At 29.7% G+C, this 11393-nt stretch overlaps 2 protein-coding genes across 6 annotated transcripts in view; one reads left to right on the top strand and one right to left on the bottom strand.

Annotated features, from left to right (window-relative positions):
- Positions 1–11393, top strand: part of LOC124950487 — a 57866-nt gene that overhangs the window by 10231 nt on the left and 36242 nt on the right. The window contains exon 1 of one of the 4 annotated variants that reach the window (XM_047497247.1): positions 8090–8455. The exons of 2 other annotated variants lie outside the window; for them this stretch is intronic. The gene's annotated coding sequence lies outside the window, so the exon portion shown is untranslated. Of the gene's footprint in view, positions 1–8089; positions 8456–10811; positions 11250–11393 lie in introns of those variants that run through there. One more of the 4 variants, XM_047497246.1, reaches the window with a different exon arrangement.
- LOC124950490 lies at positions 400–2616 on the bottom strand. Of its 2 annotated transcripts, none has more exons than XM_047497251.1 (3): positions 2064–2616; positions 1079–1248; positions 400–724 (listed from the first exon to the last, which is right to left on the bottom strand). In XM_047497251.1, exons 1-3 carry the CDS (start codon positions 2185–2187, stop codon positions 455–457), a joined length of 564 nt encoding a protein of 187 aa, XP_047353207.1. In that variant the 5' UTR covers positions 2188–2616; the 3' UTR covers positions 400–454. The 2 variants fall into 2 exon arrangements, with proteins under 2 accessions (XP_047353207.1, XP_047353208.1); XM_047497252.1 differs by having other exon boundaries at positions 402–724; positions 1079–1245; positions 2064–2582.

Below are 11393 nucleotides of genomic sequence, written 5' to 3'. Positions count from 1 at the left end.
AATTAGATTGTTACGTCAATGTATACGATAATAACAATTTCACGAATAAAGGATTATTCTTTATATAATTATCATTTGTATACGTATATATATATATACGTTTAATACCAATATCATTGCAAATAACGGTAAAGAGAAAATAGTTAATTAAAAAATTGAAATTTCATCAACCGATGGATGAAAACTGTTCGAACTGACTGTAAGGTAGATCTCTAAAATTATGTAAATTCACGGGAAAATTCTAGATCATCTATCTTCCAAGAAGATCATGATATTCGTCTCGTATTACGGACCGAAAACGAACGAATAAACTACTTCCGGAAGTTGTTTCTCTTTTAACATTTTCGAAATATTTAGTAACTATAAATAAGGATAGGATTTTTTTTATTAGTTTGAATGAAATAAAAAGAGAAGTGCGTGAAACTTAATATTTTTTAATATTTTATCGATAATGTCACGATGGATACATGGTAATTGTTAATACGATTTGAAGTATAAGAGCTAAAACGAAATTGATTTCTTTCATCGTAAGATCGTTGGCAGTTCCGGTTCCGGTATTGCACAAAGATTTATCACAACAGGCGGTGCAAGCGTAAAGTTTCGTTCTTTCACCGATAACGATGCAACCGGGCTCACATTTGCTCGTACAATTTCTTTCCAACGACCATAATTGAGGACTGGAAGTCGAATTTTCTGTACTCGTCGTATAAGAAAATCGCTTCACCTGTAAAAAAAAATAAAAAAGAGAAAAGAAAAAAGAAAGAAAACTCGATTGAACAAATCATATTTGTTTAAAATTATATATATATATATATATATATATATATATATATATAATTTTTTTTTCTTTTATGTTGATTCAAAAGAAAGATCATTTTGTATTTATATCATATTTATATTAATTTAATTATATTTTAATTTCTTTTTTTTTTTTTTTTATATATATAAAATGTCAATATCGTAACATTTTATTATTTATATTTTGATATTTTATTCAGATACAGATACGTTCATTTACTTATTTCTTTTTTTTTTTTTTATTAGTCTTTCTTCTTTTTTATAATATTAAATTCCTTACCATGCAAATTCTTTTATCGTCCTGACACTTTTGAATAAAGGAACTGTGATTAGTGGAAAGATCGGAACACAATTCCCCATCAGGCATGGTACTGCATTGATAACACCATAAATCGTTTGGCCGTTCGGAAGCAGCATGAGTTCGATGTTCTTTCGTCATAAATTGACCTGCTTATCGAAGGAAAACTTATTACGTATGTATATCGTACACTTGGTGAAATCATGTTAAGGTTAATAGAGCTAACATAAAATCTCGTTTATTAGATCGACATTTGAATGAAGATTGATGTAAGAATATAATAGAGAACAATTGTTAGATATCATATGTCTTTCTGTAAATATTACGTATATTGCATATAATCAATTAATTGTGTTATCGATGACAATATAATTTATTATGATAAATAATTTTAAATGAACGAACAACGAGAGAACTACGTTAATCGAAATGTAAAGAAAAAGGGAAAAAATTAAAATAAAATAATACACATACATACATATATAATTTTGAATTAAACTAAAAATTTTAACGCGCTAAAGGCAAAGGCATAGAAGTGTCACGTGGAAAATATTAAAGGCACGTAAGCATGCATATATGTTATGTTTGTTTTAAATATATACAGGCTATAATTGTTGCTAAATAATCTGCTTGATGTCATCTACAAGAATATATAATAAAGAATATAAGGTCTCATTTAGAAAATGTAAACGCGATCTTATCATAAATCACTACGAGGCCATTGAAAAAATCAAATAATTATCACTACGATGGTATTTCAATATTCGTTTTTTTTTTTTTCTTTCTCCATGCTTTTCTTTTTATTTTTATTTTTTTTATCTTTTTATTTTATTTTCTAATACTTAGAAAAATAATCGCGTGTATACATATAAATCGGACATAGTTTATATACATGCACAAACACATACATAAACAAGGGAAGATAAGAAGATGGTAGATAAGAAGAAATACATAATCCATCACTTACCATCAGAGAGGACGATCGAAGTTATGATCAGGAAGCACACAAAGCTGACACGAATATCTTCAATCATTTTCGAAGCAATTGAAACACCTGATATGTATACGTATGTATATATATGTATGTACATATATATGTGTGTATATGTGTGCCTGTACGTGTGTATGTGTATATGTATTATATTAATTCGAATTAAAAACCGATCGTAAAATCATCGCGTTTATGGAAAAAATAAAGAAGAAAAAAAGAAAAAATTAAAAAAGACTGATGATCCGTCGACATTTTCCCTCGGAATTTTCTATACACGTATTAGAGGAATGGCACAAAGGATGATGGTAAATTCTAGTAGATGAAGAATGACAGACAATGGAAAAGAAAGAGGGAGAGAGATGGAATACTCTTGACTCGAGAAAAGTAGACTCTTTTTCGCGGAATTTCGTCATGGCGACGACGCTCTCGCGACGCTCGCGACGCTCCGTGACCACACGGAATCTTCGTGAGTCGGTGGCACGACCTCAGAGTTTGCGCACTGCACGTGTCGCTCCAGAAACCTGGAAACGTTGAAAATCGATAATCCTGCGAAAAGATCCCTGTCCCTTTCGTCGTAGTTGTCGTTGTCGTCGTCATCGTCGTATGTTGACGTCAGAACCGTCGTACAAGCAGAATGAAATTAATTATGAATTTTAAACGTTTTTTCATTATCTTTTTTTCTTTTATTTATTTATTTATTTGTTTGTTTGTTTGTTTGTTTATTTCTTTAGCTTTTTTTCCCATCAATAGTTCAAGATTATTCTAATTGATTGGTAAAGAAAAAATGAAGGATAATACATAGGATACTTATCTTTCTGATGAAAGAAAGAAAGATAGAAAAAAAAAAGAAACAAAAGCTATTTATCTCGTAATAATAATAATTATTTCCAAATGATTGACCCTTTAATTAATTCGAATAAAAGATACGAGATAATTCAGATTAACGTGTGTCCATTCGATTGAAATAAATCAATTTTTCATTGAGGAATAAAATATCCAATGAGGGAAAAATGAAATGAACCCGTGAAATAAATTTACCGACGTTCTATCGAGAACAACGATAAAGAATTGCTTGTTGTCTGTCCTAAACGGATCTGTTTGCTCGAGCGTTTCGTTGTTACTTGTGTATGTTTTCCTGTTCCCGAAATTTAGAACGCATTTCTCTGTTCTAGATGCAACAATTATCAATCACTTAACATTCAGCCACTCGATAAATTGTCGACAATTTCGGTCATGAAATCAAAATTTTTATGTAAATATTATAACATTTATATTATTATAATTATTTTTTTTCTTTTTTGACAGCTATTAATTTTATACATTGATATAGGATGTATTTCTATTTTATTATTCATATTATTGCACATAATTGGACTCATTAGCTACAGTATCATGAATCATAAATGATGAATAACCATTGCGGTTGGTAATCCAAAATATCAAAATGTCTGAAATAATAACTTTTCAAATTTCTTTCACGTAAAGTATATATCAAATAAATTACGAAAAAAAAAAAAAATATAAAATATTTAAGTTTTTCTATATTCCTAGAAACGTTCATTCTTTCTTCTGTAAAGCAAAGCATCAACAAGAAAAAAGAAAAATTATCGTTTTTAGTATTCATCTTTACGTTTCAGAATGTTCTAGTTTGCCTGAGTATTTTGACAAATCGATATCTGGATTGTCCGGCTTTCGTGTAATCGGTTCTTCGATTAATTGAAGTTTGAATGATCCATTATATTAGTTATTAGATATCACACAATTTCATCAATTCAAATATCTATATTTTGATGATATCTCAGAAATAATTTCATTGACATATCTTTTATTTATTTCATTAAAATTGGAAATAAAGTGAGAACAAATTAATTTTTAATACTTCTTTTTTTCGATGAATTTTTTTTTCATCCATAGATGACAAATAAAAATCGTTCATCTTCTAAAGTAAATAATTATATATATATATATACGTATTTTATTAATTTATTATTAAAAAGTTAAACAAGCAATCATTTGTTATCTTGGCGTAGTTTTGTTAATTAGGTCTATGAGCCAATAAGTGCCGTGGATATCAAAGAGCTACCAGTCCCACAAAAGTATCAGTTATAACTTTTCATCGATCATTCCGCTTTTGTGAGACGTTACCTACACGTTCCGCAAAGGTGAATAACCGTAGGAAAATCGATTTCAAGTCGTTCAAACAATCGGCGGTACAACTGGTTTCTCTCTCACGAAGCTCTCTTACTACTTTGAAATTACCGCAACAATTCCAAATATGTATATATCTTTTTTCTTTCTCTTTCTCTTTCTTTTCTCTCTCTCTCTCTCTCTCTCTCTCCTTCTTTCTCAGTTCAGCAAATAAATTATATTAGCAAATAATTTATCGATTGTCAATAAGATCGTACGATCTTATAAAACATATTATCTTTAATAATAATATTTAAAAACTTTGAATGTTCTATGAATGCAAAATAAATTCCTCGTCCTCTTTCTAATGAAATTTTATTTGAAGTACCACAGATTTTGTGATTATTTGTTTAAACTTTATAAAAAATTTACAATGTCCCAGATTTCGATAATAACTTCTCGAGTATCGATCTTGAGATGTTTCAATTTGAAAATCAATTCTAACGTTTGTAAAGCATTCTGATATATTCGTACATGCAAATTGATTCTACTAGATATTCATACAACGATTTTCAAATAAACCCATAAAGTTTTCTATTGAAAGAGTGAAAGAAAAATAGAGAAGGAATAAATAAATAGCAATCTGCAGTATCAAACAAAAATTGAAAAGGTCTTCTCGAAGACATGATACTTTCGATTGTTTAATAGTGAGAGAGAGAAAAGGGATAATTTATTTATTTCGCGTAATTAATCCGTTTCTTAATAAATCGTCTTCGTGCGATCATGTTTATGTAATGATATTACGATTATGAAAGCCGGTTATCACGAAGGAAAAGAAAAGAATGAAAAGAAAAAAGGAAGTAAGAAAATAAAAAAGGAGGTAAGGAAGAAAATAAAAATAAAAAAGGATAATAAAAACAAAAAAACACGCGCGGGTATACGCGCATAAATACACACTCACATATATACTTCTACATATTTTCCTTTTGTCATTCGACATTTAATGTTCCAATATCAAGTTTAATGTATATCGTAACAGGAGAATTAAATGGCGGATCGAATATCTATTTCCGACAATATGAAGTGGGTCATTTTAATGTCAACGGAATGAGTTAAGGAATATGATGAAAGGATATTCTAAGGGATATTCTAAGGGAAAAGATGAAGCAATGAGAAGAGTGTCGTGAGAAAGGTAGAAGATGAAAAGGAAGAAAAAAGTACAGATAGTTTATTTAACTCAATCGCAATAGTAATTTTTTTCTTATAGAAGAATGTTTCTTTGGAGTAGAGGGGGTGGAGTGGGGGCGAGCGGGGGAAGGGTGGCATTTGAAAATATGACAAAATGGATTTTCGTTGTGAAAATCGATTCGAAATTACATTTAGATACCAATATCTACGTGTATTTGCATACATATAGATGTAATACATTTTAACATATATACAAACACTTACGAAGGAAGTAGAGAGTAACAAGTTCTTTTTTAGAACAGGCCATTAACCCCTTGACATACAATGACGTCTGGGAGACGTCATTCATTTCATGTGCCATTGTAGATTTTGACGTCTCCGAGACGTAAGGAATGGTCTCCGATGTACATCGTACAGTACATTATTAAATTATTCAATTATTTCACTAGTGTGTCGATTTTGTTTTGTTTAAAATGTTCAAGATGCTCTATGCTCTCTTTTTTTTCCTATCTTTTTTTTCTTTCCTTTTCTTTTCTTTTTTTTTTTTTTTGTAATTGTATGTCAAGGGGTTAAGTTCCGTGGGTGATTCTTCATCGAACAATGTATATTCATTCTATTGACATTTACGTTGAAGCAACGTCACGTGATTGACGAGCTCTGATAAATTAAATCCATACAACGTACTAGGAAAAAAAACTACGAAAAAAATAATCCTGAATCAATAGTTAACGAGATTTGGACGCATGCCAGAGATACGTTTACTATTAAAAAGTATTCCCATTTTATGTGGCTTCTACTATCAACAATTATAAAAAAATAATCTCCTTTGCCAATGATGCAACGATTTAACGATTATTATAATTATGATTCTTTATGAAGACGTAATATTATTCTACGTTATATATATTTCACATATGAAACATTTGGTAAAATACATATTTATGAAAATATGTTAATTTATGCATTTAATTACAGAAAATGTAAATATAACAACATAGTAGGTAAAAATATGGTAATGATGATTTTTATCTAACAATGCAGAAATTAAATATATATATATATATATATATGTGGCTCTACTTTCCACTATTTACTCGGCCAGCAGTAAAAAATTTAATCAAAACATCTATATATCCTCCGTTCATTAGCGAAATCCCAAGCTTAGTAACATTTTTTCACGTAATACAAAAACGAAAAACCAATACATCATATGTGGATGAATAATATATCTTTTTTATTTGTCATTTGAAATGCGTTTTCATCCTATTTTTTCTTTTTTATTTTTTATTACAACGTTATGCGAGTTTAGATTTAAGCTCAATTTTACAACATCGAATAGCAGAGCTCTTGGGAACTTTTTCGGGATAAAATATTTAAGGATATATTTAAGTATGTGAGAGATTTAAACATATAAAGCAAAAAGAAGGAAAGAGAATTGAAAACAAAAAAAAAAAAAAAAAGAAAGAACGGAAAGAAAAGGAATAGAAATATGAAAGCGAAGTGTTAAAAGTTACAAAAAGACAAAAAGTACGTTTGTATAAACGACATAAAAACAAAGAAAAATAGACTATGGATTTATTTTTGATAACATTTCAAAGCTTAATTTTTCGTCAAATATAAAAAGCTGTGTCTTTGGAAGAAAATGATTTTCGTTAGTCGAAGCTTGTTGGGATAGGATATTGAAATAAAAAAAAAAGAGGCTAGAAGAGATTGATAGATATATAGAAAAATACAATGGAAAAGACGGAGAGAGAGAGAGAGAGAGAGAGAGAGAGAGAGACCGCTAAATATAGGAAATTGAAAAATCAACAAAAAAAAAAAAGAAAAAGAGAAAGAAGATTCTTTTTCATTTGTCGGTCTTGAAAAGTCGAGTTTGAAAGGATAGATTTACGTCATCGGATTAAAGTACAGCTGGTCGGTCGATGTTTACAGTGAAGCAACACGTGAGAGATGATGAGTTAGATTCTGACAGTACAACCCCCGTTGGACGTCGAGAAAGTTGCATATCCATGATTGTTATGAATAACGCGCGCGCAGTTCCAGAGGAAAGCTCGGCAGCGCGGCAGAAAGCTCCGAAAGGGATTGGTCGATCGGCTGCTGGTCGATCATGGAAGGGGCTACTTGGTCGAGACCAAACATCGCAGTATCGCTCCGACTGTCGCGACGGTCTGAACTATTTTCAAAAGCTCGGTGAAAGCTCCGAAAAGCTTCGAAATATTCTATATCCTATTAAACTATCGATCATTATTATTTAATAGAATTTTATTACGGTCAAAACTATGTTATTTTCTTTCACGAATATTTACAATTTTTTGTCTCGCGAAATGATTGAACCGTTTGAGAGTGAACTAAATGCCTAAGAGAAAGACTTTCAACGTGGAATTAGAATTTTATATTAAATCAAGATCTTTTCCCTTTTTCTTTTCTTTTGTTCCTTCTTTCTTTCTTTCTTATTTTTTTCTTTTCTTTTTTTTCTTTTTTTTTCTTTTTTTTTTTTTTTTTTTTTTTTTTTTTTGATAATCATATACGGACAACGTCACTTTTGATTCAGAATCGGTACGTATTCATACACGTACATTGATCTTTTCTTATTATTATATAGTTTGCTTCGTTAGATCTATAGAGAGACGAGAAAACAACGATCGTATTGAACGTTTTCAACGTTCATTATAGAAAATAATGTAATATTTCAAAGAAAAATGCCTTGAATATCTTCCCTTTTTTTTTCTTTCTTCTTCTTTATATTTTTATATATGTTTATTATTATTATTATTATTCTAAACGTTCGCTTAGAATATCATTTCTATGTTCGTACGTTGTAAATAAAACTTGTTAAAATACATAGATTTTGCGAACGATCGATCAGAGGAGAAAAATCTAACGAAGTGAGACGACAGTTCGTACTCATTAAAATAGGAGACTTTAATTAGAAGTTAAACTTAAAGCTTTGATTCTGATTTCTGGTTCCTTCAAAAGAGAGAGAGAGAGAGAGAGAGGGAGAGAGAGAGAAATGGAGAGAGAGCAAAAATAGAAGCGAAAATTTTCGTCATTCGGTAAATAGCAAAACCTACGCTCTGTACTTATAGTACTCGTACATATGTGTATATCTATGTACCATTTCCTTTCATCTATAATCAGGGAAGAAACTTACCAAAACATTTATCTTTCATTAAACGTAAGAAACATTAAGAAAAGAAGAAAAAGCGTAGGCATCGTTGAAATCTAAGTTTACAATTGCAATGAAGATTGGATTAATGGCACAAGGACTTTTTTTTATTATGAAAGACAAATAAAAAAAAATATAAAAAAAGAACTTGAAAATAAAAAGAATCATATCGTTCAAATAGACTTTAATATTTTCTACAAAATTTTAAATATTACCTGATATTTATGGATCGTTATTACTAAAATTTTATATGCCGAAATCGATCGTAAATATTAATGAAAAATACAGAATATACTTGATAATTTTTATAACGAATCTATCAGAAATAATAACAAAACGATACTTTATTCCAGTTTTATAAATGTTTATAAAATTATTGGTAATTATTAAAATTGAAAGTATTGTATCGGATCTTATTAAAAGTAGAAATGGTAGATACTAAGAAAATTTTTTAAGATTGATGTTTAGGCTTTTCTTTAAGAAAAGTTTACAGGCAGAAGACAAGTTAGAAACGTACAAACATTTGCATATATTCAAATAGTTTTATTGCAAATTTGATATCGAGCAGCAGCAGTATCAATGTCTATTTACTTTCGTAACGAATTACCTTTACATGTACCTTCGTAAGATTTTTTGTTAATGGAAACTAAATGATAAATCAATACTGTCACGAACGACCGTTCATACGAGTTAGTAATAATTTTCTAAATGAACTTTATTAAAATAAACGTGTACAGTGCACATCGTCGAAATAATATAATTATCGATTATTATATGTCTCATTGGATTAATGAAATAGATATAAATTAGATACAAATAGATACGAATCAAAAAGGTTATATAGATGTTCGAAGCAATAAATATTGTGGACTTAATGATGTGACGATGATGATATATCGATATAAAAAAACCAATAAATAAATATATATATATATATATATATATATATATATATATACATGTGCACATATAAAATATATGTACATTTCAAAAAATAGGTATTTTTACGTATATACACGATTTCATATAAAGTTGTTCCCATAGAAACTGTTTAAAAAAGAACGATCGATAAATCCTCGATGAACTTTCGATGTTTGTTTTATTTCAAAATTTCTCAGCACGTACGTCACAAATCAATTCTTCGAATTTCCCCTTTTAATTCGAACAAGCTTTTGCTGTTACGAACTAATTGTTCGTCATTGATCCACGGTATAAAACTCTTTATGTTGTATGAGTACTTTAACACGGTAAGGACTATTTGTTAATTGGATAAAGGACTTTGCGAAAAATGTGTCCAATTTTTTTATTTCTAAAGAAAGTGACAATGAAGAAAGTGACTATTTTTATACTGTCTATCATTTCCCTTGAATACCGATAAAAACGAGCGTTAAAAAAAGCGTTAATACCTTAAGATAATGATTTACAACGAAAAAAAAGAGAGGGAAGGAGAGAGAGAGAGAGAGAGAGAGAGAGGGAGGGAGGGAGAATAAACATTCGAAAATGATGTTGTTAATTTCTTATCGACGAAAGTAAGGATTCGCTCTTTGACAATATTGTTTTCTCTTTTATTAATTTTTTCTTTTTTTTCCCTTTTTTTTTATCTTACATCCGCTTAGTATGCCGTTTTCGCGAGCTTTTTAAACTTTCAGATTGATAAAAGAAAGAAAGTAAATGTTATTAGAATAAATATACTATAAAGATTTTCTTTGAGAAAAATCCTAAGTTAAATTAATTTAAGAAATATAATTTTCGTATACACATATTCATACACATATATATATATGTGTGTGTGTGTGTGTGTGTGTGTGTGTGTGTGTGTGTGTGTGTCTATGTGTATATATATATAGTGAATCGTTCTAAATATTTACTTCAAAAAGAAATATTTCCCCGAAGAAATTCCGTTGCATTTTATTCTGGGACTTTTTGAACAGTGAGAATTCGAAAAATTTCAGTACTCCCCTTTTTTCAAGAATTGCGTAGAAATGATAGTTAATACGAATAAATTTCTGCTATTGATAGTTCACAAATCCAACTTAAATCCGTACTAAGGATACCGCTCAGATATTCCGTTACAATTTATCGTCGAGAATATTATTTCGAACTCTGAACATTTCGTTCCATCCGAATATATTTTTACTTTCACGAGTTTAATGTCAACGTGAGAATATATATCGTATGATAATCGTGATGGAAAATCCTTCTAAATATTATTCTTTTATAGATTTCCTTCCTTCAGATTTTTTTCTTCGAAATAAAAATAATCGATAGCTTTACGCAGATCTAAAAGCACATTTTTGTAATATCAGAAACAATGCGATTATTTTAGCGAGATACGCGATAATCGTCGAAACTTTTTACGAAGTAAAATGATATCGTCATTAAACTGTCTTGCCTACGATAATAGTCATTTCGATGTGGTGATATTTTTTCATGGATTTAAAAGGAAAACGTAAAAGAAAAAGGAAGAGTGGGAGAGAAATGGAAAAGGAAAGACAGAAACTGAAAAAAGAACAAAATACAAGACGAGAAGGAAAAGAATAGAGCGTCCCAAATATTCTGCGAAGCCGAAAACGCATCGCATCAGCGAATGCGAACGCATCATTGCGGGACTCGGAAAAGCACACCAATCAAAGTAATTGGCAACAGCCACAAGTTATAATAATGGCGGCTTTATATTCAATGTAAGTACTCTCTTCTCCGATCTTCCACTGACAAACTGTCGCTTTTCGAATTTATCGAATTTCAAGGAATTCTCTGTTTACACTATCATATCGACCACCTGCGACATGACACAACTCAACAAGTAATTGTTTTACAGGTTCAAC

Source organism: Vespa velutina, chromosome 7 (assembly GCF_912470025.1).
Source record: "Vespa velutina chromosome 7, iVesVel2.1, whole genome shotgun sequence".
Classification (NCBI taxonomy): domain Eukaryota; kingdom Metazoa; phylum Arthropoda; class Insecta; order Hymenoptera; family Vespidae; genus Vespa; species Vespa velutina.
The sequence above is the reverse complement of the archived record's forward strand: the minus strand, read 5'-3'. Positions and strand labels throughout refer to the sequence as shown.